Raw genomic sequence first — 26,367 nt, forward strand, 5'->3', positions numbered from 1 at the left:
CTGTTGTTTTTCCGATCATATTCATATTAATTGTTATAATTATATCCAAAAATAAATAAATATACATAATTCATTGACAATTTCAGTTTACCAATGTGTGAACACTCCCATAAGAACTAATGATATTTATTCCATGAATTCATTGGAAATCAGGGCTTGAGTTGATGAACTCAAGCCACAACAATATTGTGCAAATTTAAATGATCTGATTGATAGAAACATTCTTAAATGCTTTGAGCAGTCATTACAGTGCATTGTGAGTATTACTTCAGACAGTCAGCATTTCTTGAATTGAAAGCGTTATAGCCATCTATAAAATATTATACTGAGGCCCGGTTGAACAAAAGTCGGTTAAATTTTAAACGTGACTAATTCTACGAGAGCCAATCAGAGAAGCCGTCTTTTCAAAAACGCCTTCTGATTGGTACTCGTGGAATTAATCACGATTGAAATTCAACCGGCTTTTGTGCAACCGACACTGACAGTTTGAAGCAAATTTCACTCGAGAACATCCTTTTAATTTTTTTAATACAGTTATTTTGATTATAATATTATAACAGATTTCATCTGCGAGAAATTCATAGCATCAAGTTGGTTGAAAGATTATCATAAAAAATTTAATATAATTTTTAGAAAATTGACAGGCAATAATAAATAAATATATATATATATATATATATATATATATATTATATATATATATATATATATATTGATATCCATTCTTAACAAATCCTATAATTTATTAATAACAAGATTTTCATACACACAATTTTTTTATTAATTGGGTACCATAGTGAAAATAACTTTAAATTATTGTGAGCATTTCTTGCTAATAACACTTAAGCTGCGTTTACACCGGAGTTAATAATACGAGTTATTAACTTGACTGAATCGTCAAAAATCTCTCTTAACATAAGTTAATAGCTCGTGTTTACAACAAAATTCTCGTAACAAAAAATTCCTGGTTAAAGAAAATGTTATCAACATATATGTTAATGAATTTTGTTATTTAATAACACAAATCAGTTGATAACGGAAATTTTGAAAACTTTTGTTATCAACTCCGGTGTAAACACAGCTTAAGGGCCGGTTTCCGAGGTCAAGATTTAGCTAAGTTCTAGACTTAACAGCTGGAGTCAGAAAATTGGCTCTCCGAAACGGGGCGTAGTGGTAGTACACGTTTAAATTGAATTTCGAAAAACTAGAGAATTGAACACAAAATAAAATAAAGAGAAAATAATGTAAAGTTTCAGCTACTTTGAATTATTTAGGAATGTATCATTTCGTCAAGGAAAAACGTTTCCAATATTATAGAAATGAGAAAATAAAGATTATCATAAAAAAACGACTATGCCCCGTTTCGGAAAGCCAATTTTTTGACTCCAGCTGTTCAAAGTCTAGAGCTTACCCAAATCCCGAGCTTGGAAACCGGCCCTGAAAGTTAGCATTTCTTGTTAAAAACACTAATACTCCATATACAACAAATGCTGACAATTTAAGAGAATCTCACTATAGTGGAATCACTATGCACAACTGAAAAATACCAGGCACCTCAATATTTTCAACATTCATATTTAAAGCATCCATATTAAACCAATAACATAATCAATTAGAATAGATTTGTTAGCATTTCTGAAAGCCACAGTTTCGAAACAAGTATCACTACAGATGGCTCAGTCAGGGGAAAAAGCATTAGGGTAGTTTCACACAGATTCGGTTCGTTTCGTTTTCGGCAAATTCCGATAAGTGTGAAAATAGAAACCGCATAGAACCGAAAACCATTTGACTCTAATAAATTCCATCAGGTTCAAATTCGTTTCTAGCGAAGGGCTACTTTTATACGCATTCGGTTCGGTTCGTTTTCGGCAAATTCCGATAAGTGTGAAACGGTGATTCAGTTTGAATTCGGTTCCGAATAGCAACCGCATAGCACCGAACGCCCCCTCGAAACGAATAGGTTTTATCATATTCATATTCGTTGCTAGGAAACCGGAAATAAAAGTCTATTGTACAAAAAAAGGTCTAGAAAGACTTAAATATAAGTCTTTTACACACGCTCGCTTTTTTTGTTTTTATTTTAACCTGATATCGTGATTATCTGTTCAAAAATCTTCCATGTCAAAATCATATGGCCAATTCATTTCTTAGTTAGTTCACTGGAGCATTTTTTCTCAATAAATAGTTTTCTAAAAAAATTATGAAGATAAATTAAAACTCTGGGGGAATTTTAATTTTTTTCCATGAAAATTACATGATTTTATTAATGGAGAGAAGAGATTATCGTTAAGTACCATGTGTCAAAATTGAAACAAATTTTTAATTCAAAAAATTATCACTCTGGACGTCCAAAATTAATATAATCAAAAATAAACTATTCAAATAGTTCATAATTTATAATTAAATTGAAAATTTTGTTGTTAAAGAAATCACATCTTACTATTATTTCAACACCAGCTTTTTTATATTTTATTACCAGCATGAATTATAAAAATCCAAACACAGCTGTGTTTGAGAAGAAAATACCTAATTAGAACCGTACGAATTGAAACCTGATAATGTATGAAAGCCTCATTCGTTTTCGGCAACGAACCGAACCGAACAGAATGAAACCGAATGTGTGTGAAGCTAGTCTTATGGGGAACGACCTCATCTGAACCATGCTCATTCTCTCCAAACTGTCAGAATTCCTCATAAATAGCATCAATGCATCCAATTGAATATATGCTGACAGTTAAAAGTGAATCTCATCATAGTTTAAAGCAGTCTCTTGAAATTATTATCAATATATTAAAAACGTGATTACAAACATACAATTTCATCAACGCCAAACCTTAGAAAACATTGATATCAATATTATGAACATCAATATTTGAGAAAAGTTACAAATACCTACTGTAGTTACTACAGATAAAATCTGTCACCAACAGTAATAGTGTCTTGAACGTAGATTAGTATGACATCAATATAATACACATTTATGCTATTTTTCAGAATCTATGTACTTACAAATATTGATACCTTGCAAGTCAGTATTTAAAATACAGATTTCCAATTGATCACTTCTATACAATATCAAAGATACAATATGGCACCAGTAGATATCCCATGATATAGGGAGGGCTTTTATGTTCCAATTTTCAATGCTAACTCAAGCCGATAATCCAAGTAGTTCTTTTTGGTGAAACTATGTGACGCTGGTAGTTTTTCATACTTTGCCGTTCTTACACTCCCACCCGGCAAAAAGGTAATAATAGACAGTAGTCGGCTTGAGTTAACAAAAATCGGCTTGAAATTTGGAGCATAAACGACCTATACCACGAGATATCTTCTTATGCTATCTTTTCTCTATGACAATATCCTAAACATTGATGTTTGAAATATAAAAATTCTACCAAAGATGGATCTCTTGAACAATGACTAAAATTCTATACAACATCTATCAATAACTGGCCAGTTGATACTTGTAACATAGATGCCCGGTTTCAACAAGCTCGGTCAACACATTTGAACATGGTTACGCATTACACGCATGCACTGCAAGTATATCAATAGTAGCTATTTCCATAGAAATCATGTTTTCCAATGCACTCGACACTGGTTAAAACGGACACAACCGAAGTTGTCTTATGCCGCATCTGCATGTTAGCCCAATGTCGACCAGCGCCAGTGCGTGGATGGGTGGTTTGCCAGCGCTGGCCTTCATTGTCCACTGGTGACATTGCAGGCTGGGCCAGCGACTGGGCCAACATGTATGTAGATGCGACATCAAGCAAATTACCTCCACACAAGACACATAAAACTTCGATATTTTAGGAAACATCGATATCTCACCAATCAATATCCTGCTCTCGTTAATTCTCTATGTGCCCGTTGCACAAAAGATGATTAAATTTTAATAGTGATTAATTACACGAGAACCAATCTGAGAAGACACTTTTGAAAATACGGCTTCTCTGATTGGTTCTCGTGTGTTATTAATCACGATAAAAATTTAATCAGATTTTGTACAACCGACACTAACTTTTATATTTCAATATCGATAATACACCAATTATCGATCTCCCCGTAGGCTACTTCACCCAGTATAGATGATACCTGTTTAGTCGATACTTGAAAAATCAACAGCAGTACATTTTCTCTTGTCCATCAATAAGAATAACCTTCACACAATATATGAAACTTCGATTTTTTTCAAACATCGATCTCACCAATAATATTATATTTATACTATCGATATATTATCAATATCAATAGTTCCCCAAGTATCGATATTTGACCAGTCGACACACGTCAATCATCTGGAGACGTTTCGTGATTCGCTGGCACAAGGCGATGTGTCTGATCCTCTTCTTCGTCCTTCTCCTCCACCTACTGCTTCACCTCTCCCTTCTCCTTCGATGTACAGTGCATCCTGACTGACCCTGTATAAAGGTGCCGAACTTAGTAGAACATTGGCTGCATCTTCTCTACCTAATTCCTCCAGTTTATTGATCAGATAGCCTGTGCAACAATAAAGCGATGATTATTTTTTTTCGGTCCTTATGTAATAAGTAATATTATGTGAATATTTCCTAATTTAGTTGGGAATACAGAGTGGTGCAGATGGAAAGCATGTTTTTTGAACCGTGAGTACTCGGCGACGGGAGGGGGTGTGTTGACCTGGAACAAATGTTGGCAGACGGTTCATACTATGCCATCTCAGTTCGTCAGTCGCTTGGAGCGTTGGAACGTACAAAATCTGTGTTTGCTGTCGAGAAACAATGGATCTGTAGTGACAGGGCAACAGTACACTTTTCCGTCAATATTCTGACTCGATCTACATTTTCCGAAGTACGAACTGAACGGGGAAGACCAGGTGGTTTCTTTTTCAGCACATAACCAGTACTTACTTCTAAGCGCTGCAACCTATCGGAGTACAGTAATTCGATCAGGCACTGCACCTCGACGTCCAACTCAATATTGACAGAAAAGATGTTGCACTGGGACTACAGATTCATTGTTTCCTAAAAACTGCTCGACAGCGAACACACGATGTTGTATGTTCCTATGCTCCATAGCAACTGAAATGGCATAGTATGAACCGTCTGCCAACATTTGTTCCAGGTAAATACCCCCTCCCATCGACGAGTACTAGCGATTCGAAAAACATACATTTCCTCTACACCACTCTGTGTTAATGTGTAATATTTCTTGTCTTTTCTTCCGTTAGGGTTACTCTTGAATATAAATCTGAGTTTCAAGTTTTTATTGGGCCAGTTAAACATAGAAGTTACATATAGCCAAGTCACAATTCACATCAAAGAAACTTACAATACACTGCACAGATACAATACATACAATAGACAATAATAAATAAAACAGATCAGTTAAAGCGAATTTACAATTAGATCAGATAATTTAGTCTCCTGTACTTGGGTATCAATTGACAAAAAAAGCATTATATTAAATTGACTAGGGTGTTGTGATCAGCAGTAATGAATTCCTCTACTGAGTAAAATAATTGATTCACAATGAACCAGGAACTACGTACTTGGAGAAAACGTTTATTTGGCAAGGATCTAACTTGAGTTGGTAGCAAGTTATGGAATTTGTAGCCTATCACAGGGTATCTCGACTTGGACTTTTCAAGTCTGCATCTTGGTATATATATATATATATATATATATATATATATATATATATATATACTAGCCGTCAGGCTCGCTTCGCTCGCCATATCCGTCTAGCCAGGGGGCTCCGCCCCCTGGACCCCCGACTGGATCATCCAAGAATGAGATCAGCAGGCTCGCTTCGCTCGCCTGCATTTTTCATTTGGGCATTTCTATCATATATTAGGATAATCCAGTCGGGGGTCCAGACTAAACGGCTGGCTAAACGGATATGGCGAGCGAAGCGAGCCTGACTGCTAGTAATATAATATTCCCAGGATTGAAGTAGCAGTGCTTAATCAATTTTTCCGCGATAAATGCATTTAAATCTTCAACTTGGTGCCAACCTAACAAAGTCAACTCAACTCAATGCCAACCTGACAAAATTATTAATTTAGTTGCCAGTTAACAACTGTTTCGAAGAGGTACTCTATCTAGATTATAGTTCTATAGTAACATATGATATGAAAATTTCAATTATAATTAAGAGATTGGGAGAAGAAGAATATACATGCTAAAAGACGAACTTTAAACCCTTAAAAACAACCCTTAGAGTTAAAATATTGCCAAAAGATTTCTTAGTGCACCTCTAAAGGGCTAACTGAACATACCTACCAAATTTGAACGTTTTTGGTCCGGTAGATTTTTAGTTATGCGAGTGAGTGAGTGAGTGAGTGAGTGAGTGCCATTTCGCTTTTATATATATAGATACTCTCACGGTTTCTTGTGAAGTGACTGTGAATGTCATTGCTCTTTGGTAGCCTATCCTGCATCTGATGTATATCCTTCAAACATTGATAGATGAACTCATTAATGGCGGATAGTACATTATATACTGAGTACACTTTTTAAAATGTTCTATTCAAGACTTGTTAATCAAATCAAATCAAATCAAATCAAAATTGTTTATTGTCATTACAAAACAAATTGTATAACAAGGTCAGGTACATTTACAATTCATAACATTCTTCATTCATCAATGCATGAATAAGTATGGTAACGTTTTGTAACACTAACAATAATAATAGTAATAACAAATCAACAATATAAAAACAGGACAACAACAATAATATTCTATATGTTTATAGATGTGTTATCAAGTGTCAAACATTCTACAAACTCATTAACACTATAGACACAAAGCTCACACAACATATCTTTCACACATTTTTTAAAACTGCTCATATTTAATTCTCTGACTTCCGTTGGCAACAAGTTATAAATTTTCTTACCAAATTAATAAAAACTGTTCAGATTTAGTTGTAAGTTACATTAACTTCTATGCAACAATGTCTTCTGGCGTGTTCCATAATTGTGAATGTAATTATTTGTCTGCATTTCATGCATGTAACTTTTTACATACAACAGACACTCAAGAATAAAAAGAGATGGAACCGTTAGTATTCTTAGCTCTCTGATCAAAGGTTTACAATGAGTTCTACAGTGGACATTAAAAATAGCTCTCACAGCTCTTTTTTTTAAAATCATGAGCTTTTTCATTTCAGACGAGTGTCCCCAAACCACTATGCCATATGACAAATGACTTTGAATGTGTGCATAGTAAATTGACAGCAATACATCAACATTGACAAAAGGTCTAAATTTCCTGATGAGAAATACACCCCTAGCAACTTTTTTACTTATATTTTCAATGTGTATGCCCCATTTCATGTTTGACTCTAACGTCACACCCAAAAACTTCACCTCCCCATTTTCTGAATAATTAGCCAAGGAAAAATTCATCGTTTGGGTTTTGTTGCTGTTCAGACTAAGTGAGTTGGCTGCTGTCCAGTCTTTTATAACAGTATTTGCATCATTTATAAAACGTTCAACTGAATTTAAACATTTATTATTTACCTGAATTGCCAAGTCATCAGCATACATGTATGTGTTCACTCTATCGTCTCCTATCGCTAATGGTAAGTCATTAACATATATTATAAACAATGTGGGTCCTAATATGGATCCCTGAGGTACCCCTGATTTGAGAGGCAGATATGCTGAAAAGGACCCATTAAAATAAACCGATTGGTACCTCCCTGACAAATATTCTTTAAAAAGTTGTAATGCAAACCGATCAAAGCCATAGTATTTCAATTTATATAACAATATATCATGGGATATTGTGTCGAATGCTCTACTCATATCATACCAGCTCCCCATGACCTTTTCTCTACTATCTAAAGCATCCACACAAGCTTTCACAAAATTACGAATTGCAGTATTGGTTCCTCTTTTGGATCTGAAACCATATTGTTTATCTGAAAAGAGCTGTTCACCCTCAAAATATTTAACTAATCGAGTATTCAGCAATATTTCAAAAACCTTAGCAATAATTGGTATGATTGACACTGGTCGATAGTTACTACAATCAGATTTAGTACCTCTCTTATACAGTGGAATAACTTTTGACAATTTCAAGCACACAGGAATTACACCCTCTTTCACACATTGATTGAATAAATATGACAATACCTCCACTATATAAGGTGCAGCAAGTTTTAAAAGAGCAGAATTCAAACAATACACATCCAAACTCATACTATTACTGAGAGAAAAATGGCGTTATAGACCTCTTCAACACTGAAATGGCCAACTGAGAAAACAGAGTTGATATTATTCTGTCTAGCATGAACAAATTTATTCAAATAATATGGCATATCATGTCTTGATTGTTGGATATTTTGTTTTGTTGACTCTACATTATCAAGGAAGCATTTATTAAATTTATCACTTGTGAGATCAGTTACCTGTGGTACCGATGTTCTATCGTTAACATTCAAATTCTCTTTTATAACTGACCAAATAGCATGTGATTTATTTTTAGTCTGCAATACTTTATTACAATAATACTCACGCTTAGCATGAAATACCATGTATTTATACCTGGATCTCAATATCTTATACAATTCACAATGGTAAGCCAGACCCGTGTACTTGTGAAGACTATACATATTCAAACATTCCTCTTTGAGAGCTGATAAATTATCAGTGTACAATCTAGACTTTGGGGTTTTCTTCAATTTGGAGGACTTGACCGTTTTTAGAGGAAAAACTGTATCAACTATACTTAGGAATTTGTTCAAAAAGTACTCAAATTTCTCACTAATATTGCCTGTTGCATATACATCCAACCAATTAACTTTGCTCAGTAGAAGAGTGAAATACTTTTTATTACAACTATTATTAATCGGACGAATGATTCGAGAAACATTATCACTTTGCTTCAAGTCATTTCCACCAGACAACGTGAATAAGCCAAGCAATGAGTGATGATCTGATACTAAGGTCGGTATAACAGACACAGACTTAATTCTATCTTTATGTATGGAAGTAGCCATATTGTCTATACATGTTCCTCTGTCAATACATATCCTGCTTGGTCTTGTCACATCAAATACAGTTAAATTAAGATTGAAGCTATTTAATAAGTTGACAAAAATAGATCTATGTACATCATTCACCAGTAAATCAACATTAAAATCTCCATTGAGAATAATGGATGCATTTGACTTATTTTTCTGTGATACTACATTCAAAACATCGTGAAGCGTCTCAATGAAATAATCAAAATTACACCTATCTGGTACTCTATACACCTCAAGACAAATCACATTCCATTTCGAAACAAGAACCCCAGAAACTTCACATTTACTGGCTATTGACATTTCCTTCAAGTAAGTAAGCTCACAGTATTCTAGATCATCTCTTACATAAATAGCCGTACCACCCCTCCGTTCTATAGGTCTACTGTATGCACTAGCTAAAAAAAAAAAAAAAAAAAAAAAAAAAAAAAAGAATAAAAGAATAATCTATAGTCAGTCAAACCAACCTCAATTATCTCACAAGCTTTCAACCAGTGTTCACAAATACCTAAAACGCTGACATTATGCTCTCTAATCAAATCACCCAACTCATCAGTTTTGTTCATGACACCCTGCACATTCCAATGAAACATTGCAAAATCAAACTGCAAAACCTGTGATTCCTGTTGTAAAATCTGACAAAGCATTTATTGGAACGGTTCCACTTGTTACTCGTTCCGCTACTACGTAGACATCATGTCTGTCTGTCTGCGCGCTGTGTCTTTTGTGCGTCTGCACTGACCAGTGACGTCACAGTCGGTTCTTCGACACTGCCTTAGTCAAGCTGGTTTTCTATACTTCTATTCGTACTTTTTCGTCGGATTATTTGCCGTTGCAATTTTAATATTTTTACTATTCGATTTTTTGGAATTTAATCTTGTCTTTAGGCATCTTACTTTCTAGTTATTTGCTACTTTTTCACCATACGTTTGTAAACGTGTTGTTCGTGGCTGTCATTTCCGCCTTCCCTTTTTGTTGCTAGCGCCTTTTGCTTTTTGCTGTTTGTCTTTCAATGGAGGTCGTCGGTGTGTGCATATCGCGCCCGGTCTAAACCTTTCATCTGAATTCATCGGACCCACGAAACGTTTTTAAAGTGTGAATTATTCTTAAAATTAATTCGTTTGTTCTATTCTTCAAGTGTGATTCAATTATTCATCGAGTTCTTCACTCAGTTACTCTGTTAAACTTTGATAAACCTTGTCAAAAATTGCAACCTCGTGTGAGCATTCATCGCTACTTATTTGATCTACAGAATGTTTTTAAAGTGTGAATTATTCTTCAAATTAATTCGTTTGTTCTACTCTTCAAGTGTGATTCAATTATTCATCGATTGCTTCGCATTTTTGCTCTGATAAACTTTGCTAAGTTCACGACCTCGTGTGAGTGTTCATCGCTAGTCATTGGATCTACAGAACATTTTTTAAAGTGTGAATTATTCTACAAATTAATTCATTTATTCTATTCTTCAATTGTGATTAAATTATTCATCGATTGCTTGCATATTGCTTTGATAAACTTTGTCAAAAATTACAACCTCGTGTAGGCTTCAATTGCCATTTTTCTACAATTGGCTTCACCTCGTGAAACTCAAACTTTCAAGTTCATCATCTCTACCGTTTGGAAATCAATCCAAAAATTCCACAACTTGAAGATCGGATTATTCGTTTGGAATTCTACTTACTCCTGCCTACATTTCCACTGGGGGATTCACCTGCTGTGGTAGACGGTTCCATGCTTGTCATCGCATGGCCAGATCACTTCATCGCTTGCTGATGTCCTGTTCCTGCGGGTATTGCGGAGTCATTGCCTGTCTGCCTGGCTGCATCTCCTCTTCAAAATTTTATTCAGTTATGTAAATCGTTCTATTCAATTTTTATTTACGTATGCATCATTATTGTTTGATTAATGTCTATCTTGACATTTGATTCTGAGGCCACTGACGCCTACTTATTGTTTGATTAATGTCTATCTTGACATTCAATTCACTGAGGCCACTGATGCCTACTTATTGTTTGGTTAATGTCTATCTTGACATTCAATTCACTAAGGCCATCGACGCCTATTAATTCATTGGATTTGACAGCTACCCTTGGCTTTACAAGTGATTCACTAAGGCCACTGACGCCTACTAATTCATTGTATTTAACAGCTACCCTTGGCTTTACAAGTGATTTTCTGAGGCCACTGACGCCTATATAATTGTATTCAATAGTAGCAATTATTCTTTGGATTTGACAGCTACCCTTAGCTTTACAAGTGATTTTCTGAGGCCACTGACGCCTATATAATTGTATTCAATAGTAGCAACTATTAATTTATTGGATTTGACAGCTACCCTTGGCTTTACAAGTGATTTTCTGAGGCCACTGTTGCCTATTAATCGTTCTAATTGATGTCTGTCCTGACATTCAATTCATTGAAGGCCCATGTCGCCTATATTCAACCTGGACAATCCTCACATTGTATTTATTAGCTACCCTTAGCTCTTAAGTGATATTTTAAGGCCAGTGACGCCTATTAATTGTTTGGTCGAAGTCTATCTTGACATTCAAATCACTGAAGGCCTATGCCGCATATATTTTTTATGTATGTTACTTGCTGAGCATTTTTTACAGCTTATTGTCATTTTTTAATCATTAATATTGTACCTTACAGCAATAACCTTCATTATAGCACTCAATTTATATTCATTTCAGGTATCATTAATACTATCTTTTCAATTATTGTCAGGCTTCAATGGTCATTAATGTCATTGACCTAATTTCATTTAAATTTTGTATTTCTCTACATTATTTCACATGTTGTAATTTTCCCAAGATATTTGACTCATTGTTTTTGTATGTGGCCATCTGCCTATCATTATTTAAAGATTCAAAGACTTAAAGACTTAAATATATTTAACTTAATCTACTCACAATTGTTCTTGTATGTGGCCATCTGCCTATTATTATTTTATTGATCCCAAGATATTTGACACAATTGTTTTTGTATGTGGCCATCTGCCTATTATTATTTTATTGATCCCAAAATATTTGACACAATTGTTTTTGTATGTGGCCATCTGCCTATTATTATCTTATTATTATTAAATCTTATCTTGTTGATTCATTTAGTCTTTTATTGGTGTACTTACCACACTTCAAGCTATCAGTATTTTTATGCACAGAATTCAAAGATTTATTTGTAGGTATTTATACCAACTATCATTCACAGTCCACTGCCCTGCCCTTGGATTCTGTCATAAAAATTGGTCCTCCGGCCCGTTCATTTTTTGATCTAGTGTTACCTAGGATAATTGTTAATTTTTATTACCCATTTCTTGGTCCATTGAACCTTAGGGTTTCAGTGACCGTGTGCCTAATAGTCTAGCTTGACGCCAATGATTAGGTCCCACTCTAGAGTATATTTTATTCCATTGTACCTTTGTATTATTAGAAAGTCCTACTCCACCCTCTAGGTTTTCTAATAATTGCGAAGTATTGCTACGACGCGGACTAGCTACAGCCGGGTATGGGTCGGGGTCGGTGACCGTATTGACTGGTGGAGATACTGGACCTACACTTCTCCCCCTGTCCTGATTCTTTACCCTCTGTCTTTGACGGGAGGTATTTAATTTGGAGGGAAGAGTGTGTGCCCGTGCCGTTGTTGGCCGATTCGGCCCTCGGCTCTTGGAATTCAGGTTGGGTGTTAGGGAGAATTGAGGTAACCTTAACCAAGGATACGGATCCGGATATCAGATCCCACAAATAATTATATTTGTAAAGGTAGTACGCAATCTGAACCAACTGCGAGTTGACGGCGAGCAAAGCTGTACCTGCAAGCCCGGAATAAAGGTTGTAGGTGGAGGAACTCGGGATGGAGTTTAACAAGGAATGATATAGAATTTTTGTTACGGTTTTCGCAATCTGAGACTGCGGGCTGTCGGTGTGCAGACTGAATCTGCGCACCCGGGATTAGATCAATATGATTGGAGGGGCGTAAGAGGTATAAGGTACAGGATATGGTATACCGAGTTTGAGGTATAGGGAATATTTTATCGGGCTTGGGAAATGGAGATTCGTTAATAGGATTGTTCCTTCCTGTAACTAATGGGGTTTTGTTCAATAACTCGCGATCTGTGAATCGCGATATAGTTCTCAGCAAGCTGAACCTGCTAGCTAAAGGTAGTATATCTATTTCAATTTTATGATAACTAAAGCTCAAAGGATGAGGTTTCGGGTGTCGGATTTCTGAATCGCGAGCCTGCAGCTGCGAAAGGATTTTCAGCAATTCTGAAACTGCTAAACAGGATTTCCGCGCTAGTCTGATGACAGCGCGCCGGTTATTAAGAGCCAATCTGTAACTGCCCTTAAGGGTATGGGAATCACTCTCAATCGTCCGAAACGCTTTTAAATTAATAGTCAGTATGTCGACTATTATGAGAGGATAGGGAAAGGTTTACAAGGATTCTCCTAAGCTTCTCGCTGGTCTGAGAACCGCGACAGGGTCGATCTCTAATCTGTGACTGAGATCCTGCTCTACATAAGGTTTCCTACACCTCTCGCTGGTCTGAGGACCGCGACGGGAACGATCTCGAGTCTGGAACTGAGATCTCGCACTATACAGGGTAGGAAAAATTAAGAGGAAGGAGGAGAGAGGATGCCGCAGTCTGGGAACTTCGGCAAGGACGTTCTCAAACTGTACCTGAGAGCTAGAAGGATTATAGAATAGGGAAGGTGAAGAGAAAGTAAGAGAAAGGATGCCGCAGTCTGGGGACTTCGGCGAGGACGTTCTCAAGCTGTACCTGAGAGCAGGAAGCGTCGCAGTCTGTGACTTCGACAAGGACGTTCTCAAGCTGTACCTGAGAGCAGGAAGCGTTGCAGTCTGTGACTTCAACAAGGACGTTCTCAAGCTGTACCTGAGAGCAGGAAGCGTCGCAGTCTGTGACTTCGACAAGGACGTTCTCAAGCTGCACCTGAGAGTGGGAAGCGTCGCAGTCTGTGACTTCGACAAGGACGTTCTCAAGCTGCACCTGAGAGCAGGAAGCGTCGCAGTCTGTGACTTCGACAAGGACGTTCTCAAGCTGTACCTGAGAGCAGGAAGCGTCGCAGTCTGTGACTTCGACAAGGACGTTCTCAAGCTGCACCTGAGAGTGGGAAGCGTCGCAGTCTGTGACTTCGACAAGGACGTTCTCAAGCTGCACCTGAGAGCAGGAAGCGTCGCAGTCTGTGACTTCGACAAGGACGTTCTCAAGCTGCACCTGAGAGCAGGAAGCGTCGCAGTCTGTGACTTCGACAAGGACGTTCTCAAGCTGCACCTGAGAGCAGGAGGCGTTGCAGTCTGTGACTTCAACAAGGACGTTCTCAAGCTGCACCTGAGAGCAGGAAGGATTTTAGAATAGGGAAAGTGAAGAGAAAGTAAGAGAAAGGATGCCGCAGTCTGGGGACTTCGGCGAGGACGTTCTCAAGCTGTACCTGAGAGCTAGAAGGATTATAGAATAGGAAAGTGAAGAGAAAGTAAGAGAAAGGATGCCGCAGTCTGGGGACTTCGGCGAGGACGTTCTCAAGCTGTACCTGAGAGCTAGAAGGATTATAGAATAGGAAAAGTGAAGAGAAAGTAAGAGAAAGGATGCCGCAGTCTGGGGACTTCGGCGAGGACGTTCTCAAGCTGTACCTGAGAGCTAGAAGGATTATAGAATAGGAAAAGTTAAGAGAGAGAAAGAGAAAGGATGTCGCAGTCTAGAAACTTCGACGAGGAAGTCCTCAAGCTGTACCTGAGAGCTAGAAGGATTATAGAATAGGAAAAGTTAAGAGAGAGAAAGAGAAAGGATGTCGCAGTCTAGAAACTTCGACGAGGAAGTCCTCAAGCTGTACCTGAGAGCTAGAAGGATTATAGAATAGGAAAAGTTAAGAGAGAGAAAGAGAAAGGATGTCGCAGTCTAGAAACTTCGACGAGGACGAGCTCAAGCTGCACCTGAGTTCTCTAGGAAAAGGATTGGGCTTTCCCTACTTGGAATTACAGCAAGTCAGAAACTGCTAAGCGAATTTAAAATACAGGGCCACTCTATAGTATGAAAATTAATAAGGGAAATACACCCCTAAAAACTGAGATTACCTTATTACAGAAGAGGAAATGCACACAAGTGACCAGTCCTAACATACAGTTACCTGAATCACTGCAGAATTAAATACGGAGAATAGCAAACAAATTCCCGCACTAAACTTAAACGTCGTGAAGCGACAGAGTCGAGACTTAAGAATTAAGCCCTCAAAAATAATTTGCATAAAAGCCTAGCTAAATTTCCCCACTCAACTGTTTGTAGCTCAAACTTGAGATCCCTTACAGGTTTCAAAACCAAGAATAATTCGTTCACCCCCAGTGATACGAATTCGGGAAAAAATAGCTGACAAGAAAGAAAAACCCACAAGGGAATTCTAACTCTGAGTGTTCGGAACTCGACCTACAATATTCTACGTTAACACAAGATAGAATAATAATTAGTGTCGGTAACGTCGTAAGGAGAGGAGATTCGCGACCCGATCTCACGCTCAACCACCGAACAACTGACTCTCTCCCAGGTCTCCTTGAAGCCACACCGGGTCGCTGAAAGTTAGGAGGCCGGGGGAAAAGGGGCTTGCTGACCAATGGGAGCCTGAAAAGACGATCACGCCACTAGTCATGTGACAGGGTTTGAATCCACTAGTGCTGATGATAAGGGTGCAGCTAATGACGACACTGATACTAATTACTACACTAATTCAGGCCGGTAAACAATATTTCTATTCCAGAAATTTCATGAAGAGCGATACTGGCCCGACTCGGTAGCCGCTTATCGTTTAGATGATACGAATGCTGCTAATGTAATACAAAATACGAGGACGCTCAGAGTGGTAAACAAAATCTGGAAATTTCTGGTTATTATGAACCTGTTGCTGCTGATTTAAAGGGGTTGACGGCGATAGTGATAATGTATACACAACTACAAATCTAACAAAATATATCTGGCAGACGAACCTATTCCTATTCTAAAATAGAATAATTTCGCTAATTTTATGGTGGACGACGGCTCTCTATCCGTCACAAAAATTCACTTTGTGACAGTATGTTTATATTGTTTAATATTAAGCATTCACACACTTGTTTCAAATTTTCAGTACTGGCTGCAACTCAAAGCACGCTGCGACGTGTATGCACCAGCTATCAACTATCTTGTACCCTGAGAGACTGAACCGCACTGAACTGGTCACAGACGGCTATTGCGCATTGAGAAAACAGCACACGGCAAAACTACACCGCCTTGCGAGCTCGCTACTTGACTCGCCGCACAGCAAGCTTGATACAACTTGCCTCAAACGCACAGGCGTGCCTCTCTGCGTACTGGACCAGCGCCCAAAGTTGCTTATTGGCGCAGCAATCGCATTGCTACAGTGCAGCATCATTTCATTCACTCAGGTTTTTCTGTTAGTTTTTAAGCATGTCTGATCATGAGGAAGATTCACTTCCTGAGCCTTCTGCTCTTTTCAATGCAAGAGACAATTTACACCAGGAAATAGATTGGTTCATAACCAGCTATAACGATTATGTTGTGGACACTGAAGCCACTTATTATCAATTATTGACTGTAAAAAACGAACTAGGTCACTTAGAATTAAGTATAATAAGATTCATGAACAACTATGGAATGCAGAGTTGCAAGCACAGGACACTTCAACTCATTTTGAGATACTCAATAAGTTTATCTCCATTACCTCTAAGGCAAACGCTGCATTAACTGCTTTTGAAAGCAGACAACGCATCAATGAGGCCACTGCTGGTGCTTCCCAGCGGCCAACATCTCAAAACGCACCTTTGGCAAATTTTCAGTTGCCTCAGATTCCGCTTCCACGCTTCAATGGGGAGCTTTCAAAATGGCAAGCATTCTCAAGTGCTTTTACTAATATTATTGGTAATCAAGATAATATTAATGATTCATTGAAATTTTTCTATCTTCGTCAATCACTCAGTGGTGAAGCTCTTGCTAGAGTGGAACACATTGAAGCTGACGAAAATGGTTTTCAGCTTGCATGGAACCTCTTAAGGGAGAGGTATGACAACAAGAGATTAATTGCTGCCAGGCACGTCACTGCAATTGAATCTCCACCTACCATAAAGCGTAACTGTCCGCAATCATTACGGGCATTCATTGACTTTTGCAAGTCCCACATTACCGCGCTCGAAGCGCTTCAACTTGGAGTCCAAATCAAGGACTTATTGTACATGCACAAAATGTTGTTGCAGTTGGATACTGCTACTGTTCGAGAATGGGAAAAGAGTGTTGGTATACACAACATTCCCACCATTGATAAATTTTGGAATTTTTTGGAATCTCAATGCAAAATCATGGAAGCTGTTGCTTCAAGCTCAGCTAACCATCATCAAGGAAATGTACAGCAAAGTACATCCAACTCGGTTGGTGCTCATAGCAAGCCGAAGTTCAATCAAAATCAATCGAATGTTCAAGCTAGGATGCAGGTTACTACCTCTTCTATGTCACCTTGTAGTTTTTGTAATTCTGTTGGTCATTTTCCAAATCGTTGTAATGAATTATTGAAGTTGCAGGTTACTGATCGTTGGAATGCTGTTCGTGACAAAAGGTTATGTTATAATTGCCTCAAGCCTTTCGCACCCAATCATGTTTGTTCGGACAAATCGTGTACACTTTGTGGCAAGAGTCACCACACTGTTCTTCATAGGTCGTATCCTCAATCACGAGACACTCAGCCTACTTCTAAGGATAAGGTAACTTCAAATGTTATTCATTCTCAATCCTTTGCTCCCTCCAAGGGTAAGAATGCTGTTTTGAATTCCATCATGGTTCAGAATGCGGAAACAACTAAGCAAGCTGTTTCTCATGCAGAACAGCCTCAGAAGAACTCTCAAGTCACAATGAGCTCCACCTCGTCACTGTGTTCGCAACAGCAATCAACTGTCGCCTTGTTACCTACTGCCGAAGTTTTGGTTCAATCTTCTAGTGGGGAATTTATTAAAGCAACTGCGCTTTTAGACACTTGCTCTGATTGTAATTTGATGTCAACTAGGTTGGCTGAAAAATTGTCAATTGTTACCTTGTATTCTGACACTTTGATTCATAGTGTAGGTGAGAATAAGACCAAATCATCTATTTCTCATTCAGTTTGCTTGTCTTCATCTGATCGTTTGTGGTCGGTTGAAGAAAATTGTATTGTAGTTGATAGCATATCATCTAATGTTCCTAGTGTGAACATTGATCTTTCTAAAATTTCAATTCCTGTTGAACTCAAATTAGCGGATCCATCGTTTGATCAATCTAAACCTGTAGATTTGTTACTTGGTGCTAGCATATTCGCATCTGTACTTCAACCTGGTAAATTGTATTTAGCACAAAACGCTCCCATTCTTCAGAAAACCAGTCTAGGTTGGGTCATATTTGGTTCTTGTAAAGCTATTCGTCCTATTGCTGCACCTCGTTCGTGCCTCCCTGCTTCGCCTGTGGCCGCTCCCCGTAGGGTCATGTCGAATTTTCTAACTTCAAATGATGTCTCTCATCAGTTAGAGAAATCAGTTCAGGAAATCAGTTCTCATTCAGTTCAGGTATTAGCTACTACTTCGTCTCGTAATGATGTTATTTCAGGTATAATCAATAGTTGCTCCACCTATCACAAAATCGTTCGTACAACAGCGTATGTTCTACGGTTCATTCATAATTGTAAAAGACAAAATTCAGTCACTCCGCGCTTTGGTCAATTAACTATCTCTGAAATTTCAGAAGCTGAAAATTGTATCTTCAAATCTATTCAAGAAGAAGCTTTCTCTGCTGAACTTAAAGCATTGCGTCAAAATCAGGAGCTATTGCCTAATAGTTCTATTAAAGCCTTGTCACCATTCATTCACTCAGATTCTCTGCTCAGAGTTGGTGGACGTTTGCAAAATGCAAATGCTTCCTTTGATTACAAACATCAAATATTGTTGCCTAGCAATCACAAATTCACTCGTGCATTGATTGTTGCTCACCATCATCGTCTAAGTCATGCCGGGGTGCAGGCCACCATGGCCAGTGTAAGACAACGATTTTGGTTTCCCTCCACCCGTCGCACCATCAAAAGTGTATTGCGGCATTGCATATTGTGTTTTCGCTTTTCGGCTCTTCGTTCTGAGCAAATCATGGGTAGTTTACCAGCAGCCCGCGTTCAGGCTAATTTTCCCTTTTATAATTGTGGTTTGGATTACGCCGGTCCTATTTCCATCCGTGTAGGCAGCCCCAAATCTCGTACTTTTTCTAAAGCATACTTGTCGCTGTTTGTGCTGGTAACTCGTGCCGTTCATATTGAAACTGTCTCGGAACTTACTTCCAAGGCATTTATTGCCGCTCTGATTCGTTTTTCTGCTCGTCGTGGCATTCCGCATTCCATTTTTTCGGACAACGCCACAACTTTCGTTGGTGCCAACAATGAGCTACGTGAGCTCCACGAATTTTTGTCTTCTGATCGTCTCAAATCAGATATTCATGACACTAAGTCTGTACTCAACATCCAATGGCACTTCATTCCCCCTCGGGCTCCGCACTTTGGTGGACTCTGGGAGAATGCGGTAAAAAACTTCAAACGCATATTCCGTGTAGTCACATTCAACAAGGTATTTAACTTTGAAGAAACCTGTACTCTTGCTGCTCAGGTCGAGGCCATCTTGAATTCGCGCCCTCTTGTTCCCTTGTCGGAAGATCCACATGATCTTGCTTACTTATCTCCAGGTCATTTCTTGATTGGACGTCCACTTACGTCATTACCCTTCTTGCCGCCTAACACCAAACACATTGATCATCATTCACGTTGGTATCAACTTGCTGTTTCTATCCAGGAGCTTTGGGATAGGTGGTCTCGTGAATATTTAACCACTCTTCAGAAAAAAGGCAAATGGTTAAACAGTTGTGAAAATTTGAAGGTCGGTACGGTTGTCATCTTGAAGGATCCTGGTTCCGCGCAGTCCACTTGGAAGCTGGCGCGCATTACTGAAGTTCATCCCGGTAAGGACGACAAGGTTCGTGTTGTCACTGTTCTCACTCCCTCTGGCACTTTTAAGAGAGCTATTTCGAGTTTAGCACCTCTTCCCATTGATGAGGATTCTAGTTAATCCCCTTGCTCTTATGGTTCATGTTGTATTTTCAGGTTTCATTGTTTTTTCCCCTGGTTCTCACATGGGGCCCAGTTTTCAATTTCCAATTGCCTTGCCAGATTTTACATATTTCTTACTTTTTCTTATTGTGCCATACCCCCGTATGACACAAGGGGCCCAGTTTATGTAAAATCTGACAAAGCATTTATTGGAACGGTTCCACTTGTTACTCGTTCCGCTACTACGTAGACATCATGTCTGTCTGTCTGCGCGCTGTGTCTTTTGAGCGTCTGCGCTGACCAGTGACGTCACAGTCAGTTCTTCGACACTGCCTTAGTCAAGCTGGTTTTCTATACTTCTATTCGTACTTTTTCGTCGGATTATTTGCCGTTGCAATTTTAATATTTTTACTATTCGATTTTTTGGAATTTAATCTTGTCTTTAAGCATCTTACTTTCTAGTTATTTGCTACTTTTTCACCATACGTTTGTAAACGTGTTGTTCGTGGCTGTCATTTCCGCCTTCCCTTTTTGTTGCTAGCGCCTTTTGCTTTTTGCTGTTTGTCTTTCAATGGAGGTCGTCGGTGTGTGCATATCGCGCCCGGTCTAAACCTTTCATCTGAATTCATCGGACCCACGAAACGTTTTTAAAGTGTGAATTATTCTTCAAATTAATTCGTTTGTTCTATTCTTCAAGTGTGATTCAATTATTCATCGAGTTCTTCACTCAGTTACTCTGTTAAACTTTGATAAACCTTGTCAAAAATTGCAACCTCGTGTGAGCATTCATCGCTACTTATTTGATCTACAGAATGTTTTTAAAGTGTGAATTATTCTTCAAATTAATTCGTTTGTTCTACTCTTCAAGTGTGATTCAATTATTCATCGATTGCTTCGCATTTTTGCTCTGATAAACTTTGCTAAGTTCACGACCTCATGTGAGCGTTCATCGCTAGTCATTGGATCTACAGAACGTTTTTTAAAGTGTGAATTATTCTACAAATTAATTCATTTATTCTATTCTTCAATTGTGATTAAATTATTCATCGATTGCTTGCATATTGCTTTGATAAACTTTGTCAAAAATTACAACCTCGTGTAGGCTTCAATTGCCATTTTTCTACAATTGGCTTCACCTCGTGAAACTCAAACTTTCAAGTTCATCATCTCTACCGTTTGGAAATCAATCCAAAAATTCCACAACTTGAAGATCGGATTATTCGTTTGGAATTCTACTTACTCCTGCCTACATTTCCACTGGGGGATTCACCTGCTGTGGTAGACGGTTCCATGCTTGTCATCGCATGGCCAGATCACTTCATCGCTTGCTGATGTCCTGTTCCTGCGGGTATTGCGGAGTCATTGCCTGTCTGCCTGGCTGCATCTCCTCTTCAAAATTTTATTCAGGTTATGTAAATCGTTCTATTCAATTTTTATTTACGTATGCATCATTATTGTTTGATTAATGTCTATCTTGACATTTGATTCTGAGGCCACTGACGCCTACTTATTGTTTGATTAATGTCTATCTTGACATTCAATTCACTGAGGCCACTGACGCCTACTTATTGTTTGGTTAATGTCTATCTTGACATTCAATTCACTAAGGCCATCGACGCCTATTAATTCATTGGATTTGACAGCTACCCTTGGCTTTACAAGTGATTCACTAAGGCCACCGACGCCTACTAATTCATTGTATTTAACAGCTACCCTTGGCTTTACAAGTGATTTTCTGAGGCCACTGACGCCTATATAATTGTATTCAATAGTAGCAATTATTCTTTGGATTTGACAGTTACCCTTGGCTTTACAAGTGATTTTCTGAGGCCACTGACGCCTATATAATTGTATTCAATAGTAGCAATTATTCTTTGGATTTGACAGCTACCCTTGGCTTTACAAGTGATTTTCTGAGGCCACTGACGCCTATATAATTGTATTCAATAGTAGCAACTATTAATTTATTGGATTTGACAGCTACCCTTGGCTTTACAAGTGATTTTCTGAGGCCACTGTCGCCTATTAATCGTTCTAATTGATGTCTGTCCTGACATTCAATTCATTGAAGGCCCATGTCGCCTATATTCAACCTGGACAATCCTCACATTGTATTTATTAGCTACCCTTAGCTCTTAAGTGATATTTTAAGGCCAGGGACGCCTATTAATTGTTTGGTCGAAGTCTATCTTGACATTCAAATCACTGAAGGCCTATGCCGCATATATTTTTTATGTATGTTACTTGCTGAGCATTTTTTACAGCTTATTGTCATTTTTTAATCATTAATATTGTACCTTACAGCAATAACCTTCATTATAGCACTCAATTTATATCCATTTCAGGTATCATTAATACTATCTTTTCAATTATTGTCAGGCTTCAATGGTCATTAATGTCATTGACCTAATTTCATTTAAATTTTGTATTTCTCTACATTATTTCACATGTTGTAATTTTCCCAAGATATTTGACTCATTGTTTTTGTATGTGGCCATCTGCCTATCATTATTTAAAGATTCAAAGACTTAAAGACTTAAAGATATTTAACTTAATCTACTCACAATTGTTCTTGTATGTGGCCATCTGCCTATTATTATTTTATTGATCCCAAGATATTTGACACAATTGTTTTTGTATGTGGCCATCTGCCTATTATTATTTTATTGATACCAAAATATTTGACACAATTGTTTTTGTATGTGGCCATCTGCCTATTATTATCTTATTATTATTAAATCTTATCTTGTTGATTCATTTAGTCTTTTATTGGCATACTTACCACACTTCAAGCTATCAGTATTTTTATGCACAGAATTCAAAGATTTATTTGTAGGTATTTATACCAACTATCATTCACAGTCCACTGCCCTGCCCTTGGATTCTGTCACCTGTGATTTGGTCTGCCTGTTCCGCATCACCAACAATGATTTGGGATTCAGAGCACGACAATCCTACAGAACTCGATCCACTCCTAAAAAAGAGTTAGTGTAATAGTTGAGGGGGATTGAGTCAGATGTTTTTTCTTCTTGAGCTAGCTCACACACCACGTCCATGATCCTGTCACTCACGTATCTTCTCCCCAAAGAATTCAAATGGAAGCCCTGCGATGTGTGGAATCTCCTACCCAAGTTGCTGATATCCACGAAAGTGACATTTCTAAAACGTTTACACAAGTTTGAGTTTTCCTTGTTTGCCCTCCGAATTTCCTTGTTGACTACAGACCATCGTGGAAGATCATGCCTGTGAGGCACAGAAAACACAATCACTTTGCCAGCTCTCCGGTCTTGCAGATCACGCAGTTTACTTCTCAGAGCAGAATGCAGCTCTTCTCTCTCATTGCAGGCTAAGTTATTTGAGCCAGCCAAGTAGACATTTACATCGTTGTCGTTCAGTTGACCAGACTCCTCCACAGCATCCCTGAAGCGAGCTCCTGGTTTGATCATGGCCGTGAAGTTATTATTGTCACCCTTGTAGCTCCTGTGAACATCCCTGCCTTGGCTGTCAGCATATAAACGAACATTACACGACATCTTTCTTCGTGATTGCTTTACAGCAGAAGGTGTTGAATTTTCTTTTTGAATACTAGTTTTCTTCCGAACATCTTCCCTGGCAGGTTGCATGTCATGCGAATCATTACTCTCGAATATGGAAAATCTGTTCTTAGTCGGTATTGTCAGGTTAGAGTCACACTTCTTTGGTTTGGCAGTGTGTCTGGATAAAACAAACTCGGTCCCGGAATTAAAGTTTGTCGATTTATTTGTGGAAGAAAGTTTCTCACAGTCAGTTCGGAGTAGATCGATTATTGTATCCTTGTCTTGTACTTCTTTTTTCAATACAAGCAGACTCATTTTAAACTCTTCAATTTCCATCTTCAAAGATTTGATTTCACCCTCCGCCACCTCTTCACATTGCAATGACTCCTCAAAATCAATTCGTCTCTTGTTCTTCTCTGACTCAATGGATTTTACTAATAATTTATTTTCTTCAAGTATATTAGCTACAGAAACCTGTAAGTCGTTGTTCACCTTAATAGCGGAATCATACTTATTGAGTAATGATGTGACTTCAGGCACCAAATCGATTATCACGTCACTCGAATATTTGCAACAAATCACAGAAAGGATACCGTGAATATTCACCGCAATCTCCGCTACTTCCTGGTGGATCAGGTCATTTTTAATATTATTTAGACTTTGCTGTGCTGAATAATTCGCTTTCTCAAACTCGCTTCGCGTTCTAGTCATTTTTATTTCTTATAAGTCTTAGTGAAAAATGAGAATGGGAATTTAGAAAGGGCGTGGAAATGCCTAGAGAGCTATCAAGGCAGGAAGTGATAGGGTAGCTCCTGTAAGAAGGAAAATGGATTAAGAATAGGAGTTTCACTAATATTAGAGCAGCCAATGATAATTATTATTATTCCGAAGTATTGCACTACGTTGTCACTAAACCAAAAGAAGAATGAAAGTGATGCACTTGAAGAGCTATGAAATTGAATTTGGCGCGGCTTATAGACTGCTCTTATGGTTTCACAGCTGTTTTCAAATAGCACAGTTAAACAATAATAACAAACAATGATAACAGCAGACTCTGTCAAACAATTCCAATCAAGCAGGCTATGCACACTTTGACAAGAAGTATCATAGCTAAGGACGCCTTTCAGTTGCTAAGGACGACCACTTTGACAAGTGAAAAATCGTCGAAGATTAGATAGAGACTTCTCTTTTTTCTCACATTCTCACATTCGCATTCGCAGGTTTCTCCAATGGCAAGGTAATGCTGAAGGAGACTGAGGGATCGAAAGCGGTACGTATTTACTTCATTGAGGACCTTGCTAGGTTTGTCGAAAAAGAATAAGTCCCAATTGAATTATCAGTGAAGTGACAAGAGAAACAAATCACTGTGAAGAAGTTAAATAGTTAACTTATGGATTACCTATTCCTAGATGGAGATAATATATATTTTTTTCTTTTTTGGTTTTATAACACTATATTATTGTATTTTATTTCAAACATCAAGAAGATTTTTTTTTACTGATCTTTGTAAATAATTTCATATTATAATTATTTTTAGAACTTAAGAGAAATTATGACTTTTCAGTAGGCTACGTATAATGAATATAATAATCATCATCTTGTTTGATTATTCACTGAATTCTTACAACCTATCGTAATTATATGGTGACAGTATAAGCTTATTTTTATTCACTATGTCAATATGAAATTGGGAATACTCCCAACAGTCTTTTTCCTTTCGCCTAGTGAAATATTCGGTAGTAGATAAAGCAATATACAGAAATAGGAATTATTCAGAAATAGAATTCCTGGTTTTCATTCTCAATTGAGGTGGTTCAACTTGCTTATCTTATCGAGTTCATATCTTTGGTGAGACAGAGGCGATAGTTCATCAAGAGGCGACTATCTAAGTGCTTTTCCTTGATCCGTTGTGTTGCCTCTTATCTCTAGATAAAGAGCCAATCGGCATTTTCAATTATTTTAGCGTATAATTTCTCATTTCAAAATTCTACCTAACTTTGAATAAAGATAACTTTATTATTAATCGAATTAGATACAATTGAGGCATTGTAAAATTTGCAATTTGTAAACAGAATATATTTTACTTTTTATTATTTATTTTTTATTTAGAACTGGCACTCTACTTTACAAAAGTTGTATGCTCCTCGTTCGTATGTTTGACTGTTCAATTTTAGGAAACTGCTTTTGCTTGTTACTCTTTATTCACTTAAAAAAGCATAAATTAAAGTATATGTCTCTGAGTTGTTTTTCACAAAAAAAGTTTAAAACTTTTATAGATGAAACTTCATGAATTTAATTCTATTTAATATATCTTACTCTTCAATTATTTTTTTTCTAGTTTACTCATTTAATTCGATCAAATTCCAAGTATTCAGGTTAATCAATCCTTTTTGTATAATTGTGTGCTATTGTTAATTTGTTGACCAGTTGGGTGGGTGGCCTGTGCGCAGTCGACGGAGTTTCAATCGGATGATTGATGACGATCATTTATCATGTTTTAACCACATATGTTTAGAGCTTGAATCAACACATGAATTTGTGAATTTCTTTTCTACGGAGGGAGGGGGGGAGAGGCTAAAGTTTTTTCAATGTAACATTCGTAGCTTTTCCAAAAATGTAGATGAACTTTTGGTCTATCTAGATAGTTTGCCAACTTTGGATTTCATAATACTAACAGAATGCTGGTTGAGAGAAGGTGAGGAGGGAATAC

General features: G+C 37.7%; 1 protein-coding gene across 1 annotated transcript in view; it reads right to left on the minus strand.

The window, feature by feature from the left end:
• Positions 1-1,975: 1,975 nt before the first annotated feature.
• The window catches only part of LOC111051931 (death-associated protein kinase 1), a 130,249-nt gene continuing 105,857 nt past the window's right edge, over positions 1,976-26,367 (minus strand). The window contains exon 23 of the mRNA XM_039435640.1: positions 1,976-4,503. Coding sequence (XP_039291574.1) covers positions 4,298-4,503 — 206 coding nt within the window. The 3' untranslated portion in view covers positions 1,976-4,297. The remainder of the gene's footprint in view (positions 4,504-26,367) is intronic.

Source organism: Nilaparvata lugens, chromosome 9 (assembly GCF_014356525.2).
Source record: "Nilaparvata lugens isolate BPH chromosome 9, ASM1435652v1, whole genome shotgun sequence".
Classification (NCBI taxonomy): domain Eukaryota; kingdom Metazoa; phylum Arthropoda; class Insecta; order Hemiptera; family Delphacidae; genus Nilaparvata; species Nilaparvata lugens.